The sequence below is a fragment of the Scomber scombrus genome, chromosome 3 (genome assembly GCF_963691925.1).
Source record: "Scomber scombrus chromosome 3, fScoSco1.1, whole genome shotgun sequence".
In the NCBI taxonomy this organism is placed as follows: domain Eukaryota; kingdom Metazoa; phylum Chordata; class Actinopteri; order Scombriformes; family Scombridae; genus Scomber; species Scomber scombrus.
In genome coordinates this window covers 16,631,598-16,651,587 of record NC_084972.1, presented here as the reverse complement: position 1 = coordinate 16,651,587, position 19,990 = coordinate 16,631,598, and the positions used below count along the sequence as shown (strand labels likewise).

The 19,990-nt window shown below is 39.3% G+C and overlaps 1 protein-coding gene across 1 annotated transcript in view; it reads left to right on the top strand.

Moving 5' to 3' along the window:
- The window catches only part of col7a1 (collagen, type VII, alpha 1), a 55,436-nt gene extending 48,332 nt beyond the window's left edge, over positions 1 to 7,104 (top strand). The window contains exons 109-117 of the mRNA XM_062443199.1: positions 66 to 182; positions 1,239 to 1,316; positions 1,808 to 1,861; positions 2,015 to 2,063; positions 2,285 to 2,293; positions 4,241 to 4,324; positions 4,687 to 4,812; positions 6,700 to 6,882; positions 6,958 to 7,104. Of these exons, the coding sequence (XP_062299183.1) occupies positions 66 to 182; positions 1,239 to 1,316; positions 1,808 to 1,861; positions 2,015 to 2,063; positions 2,285 to 2,293; positions 4,241 to 4,324; positions 4,687 to 4,812; positions 6,700 to 6,882; positions 6,958 to 6,986 (729 nt within the window). The 3' untranslated portion in view covers positions 6,987 to 7,104. The remainder of the gene's footprint in view (positions 1 to 65; positions 183 to 1,238; positions 1,317 to 1,807; positions 1,862 to 2,014; positions 2,064 to 2,284; positions 2,294 to 4,240; positions 4,325 to 4,686; positions 4,813 to 6,699; positions 6,883 to 6,957) is intronic.
- Positions 7,105 to 19,990: the final 12,886 nt, after the last annotated feature.

Here is a 19,990-nt window from a genome sequence, read left to right as displayed (position 1 = left end):
CACACATCCTCACAACTATAAGAATCTTTCAAACACACAATTAACTGTCTTCATGCTTCATGTAGGGTCCACCTGGTGTACCCGGCCCTACGGGTCCTAGAGGAGTGGATGGGGCCCCTGGCCTGACTGGCACTCAGGGACCGGCTGGTGCTAAAGGTCCTGAGGGGCTCCAAGGACAAAAGGTAGCAATTCATACTAATTTTACACCCTGATCACGTTATATTTAAAAAGGCTGAAGTCTATTGAAATTAAGATAAAATAAGATCAAATGAAACTTCATTGATGAATGATGATGAATCCGGTGTGATGGTGATCTAGCAAATAAAAATACTGTATAATGTAAGTAAAAATAGACAAAAGTGTAATTCACATGACTAAGTAAGTGCACAAAATAGCAGCAGTCAGAGGTGTATCTGAGAAGTGTAGCAGACTGGCAACAAAGCAAAAACTTTTGTTCCTGACAGTTGTGAAAAGTGTGATGCAAGACTTATATAAAACGAATACAGTCTTTTTCTTTTCTGTTCTTGTACACGTACGCCTCGTCCTCCTTGTTCACCTGACTGTTAGTTTTCTTTGATTGCTTCATCATGATCGCCAGTTGGATGAGTCTTGCGTTTGACTGGCTCGTCTGCTCCATCATCAAGTAAATGAACAAAGCTAGCTACAGTAGTGACAGCAGAGCAGGGCCATTTCAAGTCTCTCCTGTCGATGTATTTTTTTAAACCAAGACACTTTATTGATTCAACCTAGTTGCATAATTTTTTGAAAACATCTTTTTTTTAGTGCAGCTTCAAAGTATATTTTACAACACATACAATTGATTAGAGCAATACTGTGTAAGAGTGCTAAAGAAAATGTGAAATTACTGCATACTGCATGTACAGTACAATTGTATCCCAATTAACCAGTTTATTTGTTGAGATGTGCATTGTACAAAAAACGGTATCACATATATTAACTTATTCATACAAATAACTTATATAACTATAATATAAGAGCTTTATTATATCAGGTGCAATACTACATTTTAAATACTATAATACCAAAACTGTAGTATGCATGATAGTGTGAAAGGTATTATCTGTGCTCTGCATCACAATGAAATCACTTTTAGACAGTGGAAGGAAACGTCATACATAGATAATAGAAAAGATACTGATGGCATTTTTAATAGTAATGTAAGTACATCTGTCTACAGTAGATATATTGCATGCTGTAATGTTTTTTCTGTGTGTCAGGGAGAACGAGGGCCGATTGGTCCCGCCATGATTGGTCCACGCGGTATCCCAGGGATCCCCGGAGAGCGGGGGCGGTCGGTTAGTGTCACACTTGTCTCCTTCTGTCTCTTGATTGTTTTCTTGGCAACCATCCTTGATAGGAAACTACTTGCTGAGATCATCGAAAAATTCCTACCATCATACAGAACTCAATTTTTTGTTGGTGCCAAATGCATAAAATGTTTCAAAGCGGCATAACTCTCCTGTGAGCTCCTCAGCTTTGACAGTTAAATTTGTATGGAGCAAAAACTGGTTATTTAAAATGACAACCAGATATTATTTCAGCTTTACTTTAATTTTGAGGAGAACATCATAGACGTCTTATACAAGGACACACAGAATGTCAAGATTGGAAAAGCTTGTCTATTTCAAATGATTGAATATTTATTCTAAGTCACTTTTGCTAATTTAACCTCTCACTTTGACTTTGCATTTAGTTTATGCACGGCACCTGGTCTCAGTCTAATGAATTAATATGCTGCAAGCCTCTCTGTGGGTTGTGTGTGTCCTAATACCTGTCCATGTTGCAGGGAGAGATGGGCCCAGATGGAGGCAAGGGTGACAGAGGAGAGCCAGGCATGACGGTCAGTGCTTGATCCTTACCGCAGGGCTCAATCTAAAGACGTCGACACCAAACACCAAAGCACTGACACACACATACTATACACAGTTAGAGTTGAAACTGTCTTGTTTGTAAGTGTGTTTTGCTCTGTTCCCCTCTTTCATTATGAATTCAGGAGGATGAGATCAGAGATTACGTTCGCTCAGAGATGAGTCAGCACTGTGGTGAGTCTTTTCATGCAGCTTGCGCATTAATTTAGAACTATGGTGTCCCCAAGTTGAACTTCAAATGGTAGTTACAGCATATGAGTGACAGCTTTAGCCAAATTCTATTAAAGTAAAGCACAAAAGGATTTGTAGTGAACTACATAGCTATAACTTTTTTAACTGACCTTTGTTATTCCCTCTCTTTCTGCTTCCTTCCTGTCCATCTGTCTGATCCTCAGCGTGTGGAGGTGAGTGAGCCATTCGACTGCAGCAGAGGAAAGGGTGGACAGAAGGGCTGTGATTTAGCATGAGTCACAGCGGCGTGCTATACCGCATATGTTGTTGCAGAGTCTGTTGTAAGAGCAGGATGTCTCATATATTATATATTGTTAAAAAGCTGGAGTGCATTTCCCCTCCATTAGTATATGTGTGCATCTTAAATGAATGAAATGCATGATCATTTAAAACTCATGCACAGAAACAAAATTTAGTGCTGGGATTTGTTTGAGCAGGTTCCTTATAAAATGTATATAATTTATATTGACTTTATTGAGATTTTAATATATTTAGATTGATACATGTTTAGATGCCTAGCTGCAATGCTCTGACAAAAAGCAAACATATTTATTGTATGTTATATAGAAATTCTAGACTTACCATCATCATTTATCCAGTCATTACATAAAATCAAAATGTATTCAAAATTAAATTAAATTATATGAAATATATTAGTTATTAATGGGTACAAGATAAATGAAAACCTCAAAATGATCCACTTTTCTAAAGCTTTAACTAGTGTGTTGCTGTTGAAGCTGCTAATCAATGCAAGACTTCATCAGTGTTGTGAGACAGTTGCAGCAGCATGAGATAAGTGACGGTGAAGCAAGCTTTTATGCTGCATACTTTTTGAAATCAAGTTTAATGCTTCTTAAGATCTCGAGTGAGAAAATATAATACCCTTTCCACAGCAAGACAAAGCACGTTAGGGCCGATATTTATGTTATAGGGATATTTTTCTATCTCCCTATAACAATCTTATGTAAAATAATAATAAAAGTAAACAAATTAATGGCAAATGCAATGAACTGTGTCCTACTGTTACGCTTTAGATAAATCTTTCACACTCACAGAGTAGGCTACCATTAATTCTCCACTTTAAGACACGCAACAGTATATATCTACCTCTCATCCACTTTAACAGTCCATTAAATCTTTAAACACCAACTAAGCAGTCATGAAACTATCAGAAATAAAAGAAGACCTTGTATCTTCTCTGAAACTGGCCAACTGTCTGTGACAGAGCATCATCTGTTCTGTTTTCTGTAATTCTTTAATCATGTTACCTTCGTGACAGCAGGCGGCCTGTATAGAACCAATCGAGAGAGAAAAAGAACAGCTAGACTGTCACGACCAAAGCCCTAACCATATTTAAATAAGTGAATCCTGCTGGGAGATATTTTTCATACAGCTATTTAAGACCCACCATAATTGAAAATAAGACATTTCATGACATTTTATGACCTTAAATTCTGAAAATCTAATTTAATACTTTTTAAGGATCCATGGGAATTCTGTAATAAATATGCAGTGTTGGTGAGAGTGAGGTCAAACATTTTACTCATGTTTAATTTATTTAATGTGACATAAATAGTGTTATTATGGTTTATAATGTATAAGACACTAATGGTTTGAGACTCCAGTCTCCGGTCATATCTGCTCTGATTTGACTTGGACTCAAGTCAGAAAATGCTGAGTGGAGTGCGACACAAGTCCCTGTAGCGGTGACTTGAGTCCTTAAAGGATTACAACCAGTTTTTGGAAGATTGCCTCATTGGTCAACTCAGCAAATCATTCATATGTGCACACTGCAGAGCACTGAAACCAACCCTCAGGGACACATTTTGGTGTCTGCTAAAATGTGGACCAGTCTTACAAAAACTTGGTAAATCCTTTTAGTTGGTGTGTATGTTGGAACGGTGGAATGATTATTTGTGGTTCTTTGGGGTTGTTGTTTCATGTGTCTAAATGTTTTACTACCAGAATGTTCTGTCCTTCTTTTTTGTCATTATTTTGCCTTTGTGGTCCCTTTTCTCCTTCCCATTTAACACTTACCTGGTCCCCCTCACCTCCTGAATCCTGTCTCTGTTCCTTCGGTGTCCCTGTTCGCTCCTCCCTGTCCTATCTGGCTCTCTCAGGTTTAGGCCCAGTCATTCGGTCCAGGCCCACGGTCAGGGCTCGGCCTACACCAGAGCAACAGCTGGCCGTGAAGGGTGAGGAGGGTGAGTGTGTTGCTATGCTTGTTGGCCTCGGTATGTTTTGTCTGTCTGCTTGTCCGTCCCAAACAAACAGGTTGAACTTGCTGGTGCAACACCTGGAGACCTCTGAGTACTGGGTGGTTTTCTCATTTAGAAAACAGAGGACTCCATTTGTGTTAAATGTGTCCCACTGATGCACAATATGTTTAATATCTCTGTTTATATCCAGACAAATACAAATATGAAGGTACAGGATTCATGCAACTAACTTTACCTGTTTTCTTGTGTTGAGTTAAAATGTTCCTTCCACCTGAAGCTTGGAGTTTGGCAGCTTGAACTGAAATGGGAGAGACCTCTTAACATGCATGGTGCCACTATTCTTTCAGGCCGTGAGCTGCGTGTGGTGGTGAACACAAACGACCCTGACTACGAGCACATCTACTCCATTGAGGCCTACGACGACCCCAATGAGGAGCTGCTCTACTTCACTCCCTCTGCCAACCAGAGTGATGGTACTGTGTTTTATTATGTGTCCAACTCACTTCTGAAAAATAACATAGCACACTATCACACACTGAGCACCATCCAAGCCGATCTGGTCTCATGAATGTTTGTGAAATTACACATTGTCTGTATGTGTTTTTGGCTTGAAAATGAACATTAACTGTTCCCCACCAAAGCAGACCAAACCCAAACAACATGTGTTGAATCCCTTTCAATTTTTGGAAGAATTTGGAGACCGCATTCAAACACACATTTGTTTGCCAGCAGTCACTTTTTGCGGTTTTAGGCACATTGCTTAGTTTTTAGACCTGTTAAAGCCTCCAACTGTTGATATATGGGATAGCATAAAACCATCAACAGGACTGTGGACTTGTCTTGTACGTGTGCATGCAAGTGCATTCTTGTGCACATACAAACTAATACACGATATGATACAAACAAAACTGGATCAAATCTCAGCTCAAGCAACCTTTATCAATTTTCAACTCATGCCATCAAGTTTATGCATTTTGCATTTATTTAAGAACTAACAGCATAGGGAGACAGAGTGTGAGAGATGGAGAGAGAGAGAGAGAGAGAGAGAGAGAGAGAGAGAGAGATAGAGTGTGAGAGAAAGAGAGAGAGAGAGAGAGAGAGAGAGAGAGAGGTATGACATGCAACAAAGATTCTAATCTGAATTCACATTGTGGACATTGTGGACTGTGACTCTATACTCTTATTCTAACCTTTATGGCATATTCTAGCATGTGCCAACCTGGGTGTTCCTCTCATACCTGTGTCCATATTGACTTACTATGACTATATGACATATCATATATGGAGGGGGTGAGTGAATAAAACATTATTATGACCAAAAGTGAGAATGGACAAAAATATGACCTAGTAATGACCCTGACATCAACTAAATGTATTTACATGCTACAAACGTATCTATTCCATGTGATGAACAGAAGACAGCATGTCAAATTTGAACTCATGTCCCTTAATTCAGTTTATTCAATCGGCATATAATCCAATTTGTGCTGGAGAAGCGTGTCTCATATTATGTGTCTGCATTTCACTTTGTGCTCATTTTCATGACATTTTGAGACTACTGGCCCGGCATATTTCTGACACAGCCTGCAACAAGCACACACCATCCTGTGACCTTTCATGTTGATAGATTAAGATTGTTGATCTTTACCCCGTTATCACATTAACATCTTTTTTCCCTTGTTTTCTATTTCTACTGAATGTGTATATGCTATGTTTGGTGTGTGTGTCTCTGTTGTGTGTGTGTGTGTGTGTGTGTGTGTGTGTGTGTGTGTGTGTGTGTGTGTGTGTGTGTGTGTGTGTGTGTGTGTGTGTGTGTGTGTGTGTGTGTGTGTGTGTGTGTTGACAGGTGAGGCTGTCAGAGATGAATCAAAGAAAAAAGTCAAAGTTGTACCAAAAAAATCAGCCAGTGCTGACGTTCAGAAAGCATCAGCAGCATCAGTTGTTGGTCAGAAAGCAGCCAAAGTTACAACTCTGAAGTCAGTCAAGTCCAGAACAGTCAGGTCCAAGAGGAGAGTCACAGGGGAAGGTAAACCAGCTCATGTACTTGGGATTCATTAAGGGTTCATTCTGCCCTCCTGCCTGGTGTCTGGGCCTCTCTGCATGTCTCAGGCTGTATTGGCTGTTTTGCTGTTGATTTAAAGGCACGCTGTACATACATCCAGTAAGACATCTAAAAAATGTAAAATTATGGAAATATATGGGTTGGTTTGATAAGTATTGATCTCAGGGTTTGTTTTTTTTTGTTTTTATTTAATTGCTGCTCAGCTTCATTTTGCTTGGTTTAACTCTTTCTCATTATGTGTCCTGTTTGTCTGTGTGCAATCATTTCACATGTGTGTATGTTTATGTGTGTTCTGCAGCTCCAGCAGACCTGTGTCTGCTGCCAATGGAGGAGGGGAATTGTGGACGATACTCTCTGCGATGGTACTTTAACAGTCAGGCTCAGGCCTGCAGGCCTTTTATCTACAGCGGCTGTGAAGGAAACAACAACCGTTTCCTCCACCTGGAAGAGTGTGAGGAGGCTTGCCTTGGGGAGGCCAAAGGTAGACAGTCACATACATAACTATTTTTCAATAGGTATTGAAAGTAAGCAAACTAATGGCTAATTTGTTATTCAGGTACTCACTTCTTGAAGACAACACGGTGATTGTGGCCATCTCCTCCTCATCCACAGGAATGTTTGCCTTTATTTAGCTTTTATAGATCATTATTTTGTCTGATGTCAATGGTCAAGATTTGTTATTGTTTATTTATTGTGTCTTTAAACCCAACCAAACTTCACCCCAGGTTGAGAGGGGATACCATAGTGCATCCTTGCTTTATTATTCTGCAAACCATGCAAAAGAAATAAAGTTATATTTTTTTCTTTTTTTAAGATTTACACCCTGAAGTGGAGTGTAATGCTTTTTTCAGACTTCACCCTGCCTCAGTTTTAACTTTTTTATTGTAGTATTTTGTCCCTTTATCCGTTTCACGTTGCACACAGGTAATAACTTACCTAACATCTTAAAGTTTAACGGCAAAAGTTGGCAAAGTGAACGATGACTTTGATCGTCACCCTTGCAGTTTGTAGTACTGTTCAGTTGCTACAGTATGTGTATTTACTGTACATGGAGCCTGTTAACCCACTAATTACCACTATAAGAGTTCAGTCATAATAAAATGTTATGTAAACAACTCATTAAAACTGCCTCATTGGGGAAAAAAAGATTGTTTGTCTTTGGAAGAGGTGTTAAATCTTTTACAATAGCAGATTTAATATCAGAACATCCATACTCTTTACTACCACTTGATTTAAGCCAAAGATGTTCCCCAAACTAACCACTACTGTTTAGCACTTTTGACCACTTCTTTGAGTGTTGTAAGGAGTATTTCAGTCAAAAATGTTCTTTATTAAAGGTTCATTATAAAAAACAGAGGTAAACAAAACTTTTGAACTTGACATCGAATTGAATTAATTACATGCAAAAGAAATAAATGAACCCTACTGCACGCAGTGATGGTGACGGTGTACATGTGAGCGCTGTCCGTTTGATCATTAAGTTGCACCACAATCAAAGCCTGTTTTTACATCTGTGCTTCTTTATGTTGGCTTAAGAAAGATTGATTAATAACGATAGTGATTGTCAGACTTCTATGAAAGTTGACACATACCGCTAATTGGTATTCTAACTTACTATGAGTACAGCTGCCTTTGGAATCACTATTTGCAGTAGTTGTTGCTCTAATTGCAATGTGCTAAGGAGAAGTCTAAATAATCATGATGCCATCTAAATACATGAAAAATGAACACAAGTAGACCTTCAGCAACACTGAATGAAATACACATAACGGCACATATTGTTAACAGACAGGACAAACTACACCCTTTATGAACTTTACAGATTTACTGCATTATTTTATTTCTCATTATTTTGCCAAGTCCCTGTATGTACAACAATTTAAATGTCTGTACTATTTTATAAGGTAGCAAAGTAGGTGGAGTTTATCTGGAAGTATTTCTCAGTTGTAGATTTACATTTGAAAGTAACTCAAATCAACTATAACTGTGACTATTTCAACATTTAACAGATGTAGTTTACACATGATTCTCAGCAGGCGTGACTGTGGAGAAGATGCCAACCACAGGTGCAAGTAAATTGATTTAAACTGGTGAATAAGTTTCAGGTTTCTACATTTCATTTACAAATTTATTGAAACGGCATAACACAAGTGACATCACAAAAAACAAGTACATCAAATTTAAAATCTTGAAGTAAAAGCAGACTTTTTTTTAAAATTTAACTAGCTTTAGCCTGTAACACATAACAGTTAACACACATAAGTTTTACACTTTATCAAGCAGATTTTAGTGTGGGTTAAACTAATTAATTAAACTGACAGATTTACCTGCCCATCTTGGTCTTGAAAGTATTCTAACTGCAAGTCATCAAATGCTGCCTATGCAGAAAATAAAGTAAGTAAAGAGTATTTTTACTTCCAGAACTGATAAAGTCTAAAATAACTCCTCACACTTCTCTACACAAGAATAACTATGCAAGTACAACTATATTGGGTAATTATTATAGATATCTTTCTCTCATTTGTATTAAATATGAAGAATCAAGCACAATATTCTGCCAATATTTTGTAAATAATGATTTTATTATTTTTGGGAGAATTTATCTTTCTGATCATGACTGCATGTTTACCTGCCAGAGAAAAGGTGCTATTTTTATACAGTGTATTAAAGATGGAAGCTTGTGTTTATGTGTGGTATGAACCATTGTTTCTTTGGTACTGTAGTATGGAACATGTTAATAAGCATTTCTAATAAATCTTTAAAATAAAATGTTAAAGTAAAAAGTCTTTTGGTGTATTCTTTCTCTGTCATCATTAATCAATTATTGCAGTGTGAAAGCAGGTTAGCATACACTCTCATGCTTAAGACTTTAACCTGTGACTCTCTCATTAGGGTGTTCAACTCAAGTCAAATGATACGGTCTCTGTTTGATTTAGTTAATGTATAAATTTTTTCTTGATATAAAAGGATCTATGCCCAGAATAAGCGAACATTTCCAGTCATGGAATTTCACCAGATAATTTTCCAATAGAGGGGTTAATGGAGAAGATAAAGAGATAAGAAATCCTCAAGTGTGTGTGTGTGTGTGTGTGTGTGTGTGTGTGTGTGACTAATCTAGATGTTCCAATTTCATCAGCATATTTTATTAATGAGAGGATTTTCTGCTTGTTGGCCACAACTCCTCCTCCCTTGGTTTTCCATGCTCTCTGCCCTCAGTTGATTTCCCCTGGTGGGAGATACACTGACTCCATAGCCACTTCATCACTCGAGCAGGCCTCATACAGTGTCGTTGCCACCTCGCCCTTTTCTTTCACCTGACTTAATTTCAAAAGCTAATTTTGCACAACGTGTCAATGACAAGATTGTGCCAGGCTGACAGTGATTGCGAATATAAAGATTGATGGAAAAGCGTTCAAATTGCTCAGGTGATAGATGAAGACAGACGACTGTCACAGTGCTGTAGTGTTACACTAAACTACCATCATCTAGAAAGTATACAAACAGGGAGAGAGCTGTATCACCAGACAACTGAACTTCACTGAATTTTGAATTTTTTGAAATTCTTCAGAGTTGCATTAAGAAGAAGAATGATATAAGAGTAACTTTGCAGTTGTAAATTGTTCAATTAACCTCCACTCAAAAGATTTACGACTGTTGCGTTTGTGTGAGAAACAAAGAAACAAACTGCAACACTGCATGGATAAAAGTATGTGAATTCCTCAATCACTTATATGTGACTGTAACATTTAATTCCTAAATCCAGGGTATCAAAATACTGCTATGAAAGCCTCCACTTTTCTGTGAAGACTTTCCACAAGATTTTGGAACCCAGCTGCAGGGATTTGTTCACTTTCAGCCACAAGAGCATTAGTGAGGTTAGCCATTGATGTTGGGTGATAAGGCTTGGCTAGCAGTCAGCTCTCCAGTTTATCCCCAAGGCGTTGGAGGGGGTTTACATCGGTCACTTCTTCCTCACTAAACATCTATTTTCGGGAAGGGCCTTTCCTGTTTCAACTTGGGCACACTATTGACTAAAATATTATTATATGCAGTTGTGTTAATGTTTTATTATTTTATTATGTATTTTATTGTTTTTACTCTGTTCCTTTCTTGTGCAGTACATCACATAATTGCATCTTGTGCAATATTATTCTGTGCAATATGCTACACTTTCAAGCACTTTGAAGCACTTTTTGTGATTTTGTGTTGTCGTGTATGTTTTGTTTTTCTGTGCTTATTATGTATTGTTGTATATGTGCAGCTGCACCTGGCACTTTTAGCCCAAGACAAATTTCCTTCGGGACAATAAAGCTCATCTAATGTCCCCTCAATTGAAACAAAGTGGTCTGAACCATCAAAAACAGTTAGTGCTTGTCCCTCTGGTTCAGCTAGTTGATTCATACATAATACAATCTAGTATCTCCCTTTGTGCATTGTTATGTTGGTAAAGGAAAAGGCCATTTCCAAACTGTAGAACATATTGTCTTAAATGTTAATTGTGAATGTCAAAGCATCAGCCTACGGTACTGCAGCATGAGGGGGCCTTCTCTCACTAATAGTAACCCATGCTTGGCCTGAAGCTCTGAAGATCTATCATCCAGGCCAACTTACATAATGAGCTGTTTTAAGACTGAATCGACTCACATGCTTGATATCACAGCTCTGACCCACTCTGCTGTGCCACGGGATGAGGGCGGAGAAATGTGAATTTTTTTGGAGATGCGTTGTTTTACTCAAACCCTGAAAAGCAGACACAGCATGCGCCATACTCGCATTCGTTCATATATGTTTTGTTATGTTGTTATGTTTATGTCTTTCCCTCAATCTGCTCGACTCCTCTCATCTGTTATGACTGTATATGTTCATCTGTGTGTGTGGGTGTGTGTGAATTTTAACTGGTGCACACAGAAACACGCATATATTTCATCATGATTCGTGTGTTTGAGATACATTTTTACATGTCCTAAAAATAGCAACCGTCACTAATTTAAACAGCCATAACCAGGCATTACACAAGGCACCAAAGCCTTTAGAGCACACTCTCAAGTCTTTCAAAGGACATGTGAGGATATAGTAGCTGCACATATTTGTGTGTGTGTGTGTGTGTGTGTGTGTGTGTGTGTGTGTGTGTGTGTGTGTGTGTGTGTGTGTGTGTGTGTGTGTGTGTGTGTGTGTGTGTGTGTGTGTGTGTGTGTGTGTGTGTGTTTGTGTGGCAGTGGGGTGAGGGTGGGGGGGTATGTATGTAAATGATTGACTGCAAACTTATGTTTCTATGAAACGAGGGGAGCTGTAATAACCTTAACTAATTTGATATTCACTGTGCTACCTCTAGAGCTTCTGAGGGCTCTCTCTCTCTCTCTCTAAACACACACACACACACACACACACACACACACACACACACACACACACACACACACACACACACACACACACACACACACACACACATACAAATATGTGCAGCTACTATATCCTCACATGTCCTTTGAAAGACTTGAGAGTGTGCTCTAGAGCTTCTGAGGGCTCTCTCTCTCTCTCTAAACACACACACACTGATTTTGAGACTCAAGGTTGTCCTTCGCAGACCTACGCTAATGTTTGTGTGGCTGTTTGAAAGAACTGAATTGTAATTTAATATGAGCTAAGTGGCCGTCTCACTGCATTTATGCACCGATCTATATTAATGCTATTGTAATTTTCATCATAACAGTGGTACTGCTGGCATAAAAGTTTAACTCAGACTGGAAAATACTTCAGATTAGGAGCCATTGCATACAAAATAGGGATCTTATTTATCTGCTTTTGCTTCTGCTTTTTTCAAATATGGAAAAATGGTTATTAAATGGTATAATATAATAATGGTGTTTCTCATAATAAAATTCCAATTTTTGCAAGATGCTGTCCAAATTATGTACAATAAGGATTAAATCCTTTTTGTTGATCCGTGACCCTTCAAGGGTATTTCTGAGCCACCATGATCCTTCTGTTATGTATGTATGTATCCATGTAGTGGGTCTTGTGGAGGACAATCATCTACATGACTGTGAGTACAATGGTAGCTCCCTCTGTCTGTGTGAGCCAGAACTGCTCCTTATTGCCTCTCTCTGATGTGGAGTATGCAGGAACATGTTTAAGAGTTGATCATTTTTCCTCTTCGTTGACCTTGACTATGTAAAGCCACGGGGTCTTTGGTTGGCAGAGAAATGGATTGGTACAACCTCACCAAGAGAGAGGAGTAAGCCAAATTCTCTCTCTCTCTCTCTCTCTCTCTCTCTCTCTCTCTCTCTCTCTCTCTCTCTCTCTCTCTCTCTCTCTCTCTCTCTCTCTCGCTCTCTCTCTCTCTCTCTCTCTCTCTGTCACTCCTCTCACTTTCACTCTTGCTCTTTTTTTCCCTGCCACCCACTTCCCTCTGCAAGTACAAAGGCTGTTGCTATAGCAATGAAACATGCTAGAAAATGTGTTCAATCTCACTTTTACCCTCTCAGCTATATTAGCATATGATCCGTATTACTTCTATCTTTATTTCTGTCCGTCTTGCTCGAACATATTGCTCATCAAGGAAAACATAGTAACACCTTTTCTGTGAGTCCCATTCACTTCCTCATCTATAAACATGTTTTAGTGTGTGAGGAGACATAGGGGGGGAAAAACAAACAAACAAACAAAAAAGCACTACAGGATTAACATGAAGCTTGTCTGTGCTGTTCACAGCAGATTCCCCATTAGTTTGACCCCCATGTTTTCTCTATTTTATCTCTTGGAGTTTGTTAGTGTGGACAGGTCATCAAACTTTCTCTCTGTCCTGTAAGTCTTTCCCTTCAGCACTCAGAGTTGTGCTGGTCTAAGCATTTATTCAGTCTATTGGTCTAAGCGTTTAGGTTAACCTCTCTGTACTCCTGGCTGTACTGCGCACTTTCACACAAAGCAGTTTCAATTGGAAACAGGTATTACACACCATCCTATCTCTACTCATTTCACACTTGGGTTTAAGGTTTTTAAGCATGGCAGATTTCTGTTTAATCATGTGTTTCAAGATTTTTCAGCACCTATAGGGACCTTTAAATGCAAAATGAAGGTCACAGAGGCGTCAGTTTTGAGATTTGCATGGACCAACTCATTGCTAATGCTGCACCTCTCCCCCTCCAACCTACCACTGTCTCTCCACCTTTTCCTCACTTTGTCTCCTCTCCTGTCCATCTCCGCCGTAAGCTAAGCGAAGGTGTTGTTTACTTTGTTTAATTTTTCCTCCAGCAGATGAGTCAGCTATTAGCATATTCTCTTCATTATGGCAGTGATGAGCACAGGCCACCCAAGTGTCACAATGCCTCAGCATTATTAAAAGGCTCTCATGGGATATCACAGGCGCATAAACCCAAATTAGCATATGTCATTTCTCATCTCTCTCTGCTGTCATTCAGCAGCCCATGCTCTATTTCAATTTATGCTCAAACAACTCGTGGCCAGAGATTTGTTAGCTTTTCAGCTGTCTCCTTTCCGTCTTTTGCCTTTTTGCTTCAATCTCTCTCCCTTTCACTTTAGCACTACCCTCTCTTGACTGTAAGAAAATCTGTAATCTGTAATTTTGCAGCTGACTAGGAAGCAGAAAGTGGTGAAAATTGTTAGCTATTGGAAAAGAGGGGAGATGGCAGTATATTCCTGTAACTTCCTGCGTTTTGGAACTGGTGCAACACCTCAATATACTCCTGACAGATGGAAAATGGATCCAGGTGTCCACATTTTGGTCTGATCATGTCATTTAAGTCAGAAGCACTTATGACAAAAATGGAAACATTTATAGTAAATGGTTCTTCAGTTTGGGCTGAAAAGAGTCCTTTGAGGGAGCTCTCAGAGAATCTCACTTTAACAAATACGTATTTGAACATTAAATCTTGTGAATCTAATCTATGGTCTGTCTAGGGTCAATCTACAGAAATATATATACTGGTGCTTCGGGTGGTGTCTGGAGCTGCAGCAGCAGACAGCACATGAATGAATAAGCAGAACAATAGTGAGAAGTGTATGGCTATAATGACCACGCTGTACACCTGTATGAATATTGGATGTTACTGGTCAGCTGAAGCCTGTGAATAAAGTCACTGATGCCAATATTTTTTAAACAAGTGCAACTTTTGTTCTCTGCCTGAAATAAAGCAAGACACGATTTATAAAATACATAACAATATGGCAATGTTGGTCTGTTGGTTTGGGTCTCTCTCTAACTCTTGGATGGCCATTAATATTTTGAATGAATCCTAGAGATTTTGAGCATATACTGACTTTTCATTTAGCTTGATCATCAAAATAACATGCACAACTAATGACCTGTACTTTGTGTTTAGTGCTTATTAACAAATGTTAGCATGCTAACAAATTAAACTACCATACTAAACAATATACCCTAAACATCCTGCATGTTAGCATTGTCATTGTGAGCATGTTAGCATGCTGAATCACATTAACAATTATCTTGATTCCACAAACCTTAACTCAGTTTCTTTTTTTGTTACCAGCAATGTCACCTTCCTCAGAAATGGTGTGCAGCACAATCTGTTGACCTCTGGCCCCACTTAGCCTGTGATGCCAGACAATCCTGTCAGTGAGATCCTGCCGTAGGTTCCCGCTGTCTGTTCAGTTTTGATTTTGGATAGGTTACGTTTTCCCACAGCTTTTAATTCTGTTTCACTTTTGTCTCCATTTGGTCTAATGGCTTTGAAACACTGTATTCTTCAATGTAACCAATAATTCCAATAAAAGTCCTATATGTAAGAATTGTAAAGTAATTTAGATAAATTAATCGGTTTTAGTTTTGTTTTTGTTTTTGTTTCATCACCAATGAGTTAACAGGTTGTAACATAACTTTAAAAAATATCTCTAACAGCCTGTGGACTGATTTCTATGTAAATGACCAGGGCCGGTTTTTCCCCAAAAATCAAAGGATGTGATGTTTTTGTGTGCTAACTGCCTCCGTCAACCACTACACATATCACAATAAAACACCCCCACAATGACAAGTTGCCCACTCCTGAGCACACACACAAAACAACATTATTTCTTCAACATAGGAGCAGAAACAAGCTCTAGAGTGATAGTTGAACATAGCATACTCTTATTGGTTTGTTCTGCTAGTTGGCCAAAGGTGATAATAAGCACACATTTCACAACAAATACGCAGCGTGTTTCTCCCCGGTCATGACATGTTACTCCCCAACCACAGCACGTTCCCTGTTCACAGTTCGCTGAGCCTACCAGAGTTTATTTGCACAGTTTGGCGGTTTTATTTGTTCCAGTCAGCTTCAGATGGTTGAATAGCACATATATTTGTGGGTTAGGTGGTGTGGCTTGGCTTTAGCGACCACCACGTTACAGAACTTTTATGTTATCATGAGAAGTGTGAGCAAGTAAAAAAACAGTACCTGCAGTAGTCTCGTGCAACATGATGCTGACTGCGGCTCACCACGGTGTCACTAATTAGAAGGAATATCTGATTCCTACATACAGAACCTTTAATAACTCAAATTGTGCTGTTGCTCGGGACCCATGGGATCATTACCTGAATGATTTTTCCAGTCTCTGCTCCCTAATCAACTACATGTGACCACTACAGCTTCCCTAAATAATAGACTATTGATTTCAAATTTGTCTCGAGTGAGGCTTTCTTTGACTGAAAATTGAAACAACTCAGCTTTACAACACAGAAAGAAATGGGTGACACTGACACAGAGAAACAGTCCAAAGTCATTTAGCGGAGATGAAAGAAGACTGGCAAGGTGAGACAGAGGATTATTTCCTCTTTGCCTCTGCAGATGGATGTATGGAAGCTGTCTGTGAGGATGTATCAGTTTGGATTATTGGGCTCCAGGGCTCCGTCTCTCTTATTCAGCATATTATCTCTGGCAGGCTTCAAGTAATATCTTCACTCTGAATCAAATGACACCCTGAGGCTCTGGTTTAAAAAAAAAAAAAGAAGAAGAAAACACTGATACCAGTTTGGAGTAGAAGCGGCTTGTTTCAAATGTTTCAGGATGATGACCAGAAGCCATTATCAAGTTTATGCATGCTGTTGGGGTAAAAGAGGACCTGCTGTTGCTGTGTCGGATAAGTGAAGTGTATTTGAGAGGGAATGGGAGGGAAATGACAGACTGTATGTGTGGATGAGGAACAGGATTGTGGTTGTCAAAGGTTGCCCAGGGATAGCAGACCACACAGGCAGGGGTCAGGAAGGAAGGGGCCAGGATTGGAAGCGGGGGGGTTGAAGTGACAGGTCAGTGCTTGTCTCATCTTCAATCCATCACACAGTCCCTTTGTGGTTCAATCAAACCAGAAATGTCTTGACTGGATTTGACTGCAAGCACACACACAGGTGAATGAGTAGTCATGAAGACACCTGTGCGTGCTAGTGCATAGTGGACAAAAATATCCTCCAATCAAATGAAAATGCATGTTTCTCTTATAGATGTGGGTGAAATATATTTGTAAAAATGCATATTTCAAAGACAGTCTTCAGGGACACACAGTCGTTCCAAAATTGTTCTGTAGCCATATTGAGAGGAGAGATAAAACTCATTTCACAGCCCATTACACATATTTGAAAAGCAGCAGCCAGTAGACTCACAGTGGGCATACAGCATAAAGAAAATTATAGTTTACAGTCACCGAACACCAGCTAAAGGTGATTGGCCAGCCACAGAGGGTCACACAGTCATAGTGACCTAGTCAATATAGGACCTACTGTGCAGATCCTTCCTGGCTACTTCCTGTGTACACTAATGAGAGGGTAAATCAAGCTGTCAGTCCACCCCCCTCCATGCACTTATACAAATGCACTTCAGAGGTGGCATTTAGCAAACTGCCTTTCCATGCCCTGCTTGCCCTTCTTTATGCTGGAAAAAGGTAAATTTGTTTTTCTTCATTTATGATGCAGGATTGTAATTGGTTGGACTCTGATTAAACAGCTACTGAAGATTCTTGTATTTTGTCTTTGTCCTCTCTCCTCTCTTTCTTTTCCTTACTCTCTTCTTCTATTTTATCCCACTTCACCCCCCACCCCCTTCTCTCTTTCTCTCTCCAGCTCTCTTTATTGGCTGTTGGCTGTCTTTCTCACTCAACCTCACCCATAATCCTCTCTGCCTGCCCCGTGCCTCCCTCAAATCAGCTCAAGGTCATTTTGTGAGGCCACAATGGCTTAAAATGTGTCTTTCCTTTTATCAGCTTCCTCTTCTCCTACATAGAGTTATCAGGTCACATAGTTTGATGGTTATTTTTCTCTTCTCTTGTATCAGTGTTGTTTCAACTCCTCTACTCATCTTCTTTTTCTGGCATCAAAGCACTTCAGCCTGCTCTGCTGTATCAGTTGGAATCCTGGTGGATTCACATCGGCGATCCCTCGTTCACGTCTGTCTCACTGCCTCCTCTTCTCTCAGGTCTATCTGATCAAACTCGCCCTCTCATGTTCGAGTGCCTTTCATTTGAGCAGGAAGTGCAGCTGAGTCAGTGGGTGACATGGTGCGCCATCGTGACATTTTAATTTGCACTGTCTCAGTTTTATGGGACACTCCAGCTGGCCATCTTCTTGTCTATGACTGTAATAAGGTCAGCTATAAGGATGTGTCTACAGAATGTTTCTGTCACATTCAAGGGCACACCTAACCACTTCTGAATATAAATCAGTGTCTAAATATATCCCAATTATATTCATATTCTCAGTATATTCAAATACCTGTTGCAAGTGCTTAAAATTCAGTATTCAGATATAAAGATAAAGGGGGCTATTATCCTTAGTGGCAGCTCCCAATACTAGTACTACTATACTAGTATTTTGTGTTTGGATGGCAGTAAAGGTTAACATTAAGAAAACAAGTCATAAAATGAGCCAAATTTAAGGTGATTAAAATAGCATAATTAAGAACACATTCTGTTTGTCTCTTTTCACATTAAATATGCAAGTTAAACGTTTTTTTCACATGCCATAAATATGTTGGATTTGACTGATGTGTTTGCTCGATGTTTTCATTTTGTTCTTAACATTTTGCTAACCTCAGTCTTCACAGTATCGATACTGTAATGTGAAGCAGCAATTAATACTTTTATAAGTTACACCTGGGTTTGACAAGTCAAAATATCTACTGTGAACACTTTATAAGCCTCAATCCAGATTTTCTCCCTGGCCACATGCCTCCCCTGCCGTCTCTGGGAACTATTACATTTGAGATAACATTAATCATAATGCTGTTTAGGCTGGGTCTATGCTTGAGAGAAAGTTTGTGTGTGGTGGTCATTTTCTCTGTACGTGTTGACCGGTCAGTGAGGCTGAAGCCAGGCTGGGCCCCAGGTCTTGACTTGTGTGTTTACCAGAGGTTGTGCTGGGGTCTTTGATGCTGCGCCAGACAGATGGTGACACAGAGGCGCTTGCTGCCAGGCCTGCTGTCACACAGGACGCGCAGACATTACTCAATAACCCATACAGTACCACAGAAACACACAAAGCAACGTATATTATCACTCCAAGAAAACGTACCCGATGCTTTATTGATGCCTGTAGGGAAAATCTCTCTCCAAGGGATGAAACAAGAAGGTCACAGTACATTATTGGTTACAGAGCAACACACCTGGAACTGGGAGTGATTCAGTTTTTGCTTTACATACCTGTAATAAAAGGAAAATTAACAAGCATGTTATTATAATGATTAATGATTATTTATGTGTATCATATTCCTGTGGATAATTAAAAATTATGTTTCCCTTGCAGCTACATTAAAGCCTGACAGAAAACCTTTCAAAACATCCAAGAAAAATGTCAGTCCTTAAAATCCAGTCCTTTCACCCATTAAAATCAAAGAGCAAGGGTTTCTTTTTTAAGCCTCTGCATTTAGTACTGACATTTAACCACCGTATGGGAAGAAAACCTTTGTGGAGGAAAGCAAGATATTATTCTCCACAGGCCATAATAGACTGGAGTGAAGCAACAATACATGTTGCATTTTAAGTTTCTTGACTGGAAAACCTCAAGCTCTATGGTTGCTGCTGCAAGTTCATGCTCCATGTCTTGCTCTTCCTGAGAAGCATTCTGGCAAATATAGGAAATCAGTAAATAGATTAAGTGGATGGAGTGCACAAGATAGATAGAAGGAAACATGCATGGAACTAAACTGGAAAAATATATTCAGATTTTTGCTGGCGGGTGCTTAAAATCAAGATGGATGAGATATTACTATTTACAGTATTCAAGGGAAGAATTTTTCTTGCTGTGATTGGTGCTCTTTCAGTGAACTGGGGCCCTGCTGTTTTCTCTCTAAAAGCGTCTTGCTGTGATGATTACAGTATGTCTCAGCACATAAATGTTTACTTTACATTTACATTTCATGTGTTTGAGTGTTTGTGTGTTCACTTGACATGTGTCTGTTTTTAGTTGCTTTCTTGCATTGTGTGTGCATGTTTAGATGTTTTTCTGTCATTCTCTTTGGCTGAGTGACACAGGCATATGGCATGTGGGTGTTTGGCAGATGCTCCTAATCACTGGCTGGCTTTGCATTTGTATGTGAGAGAGATTCGGATTGGTTACCAAAAAAAAAAAGAGATGGTTGCAGGCT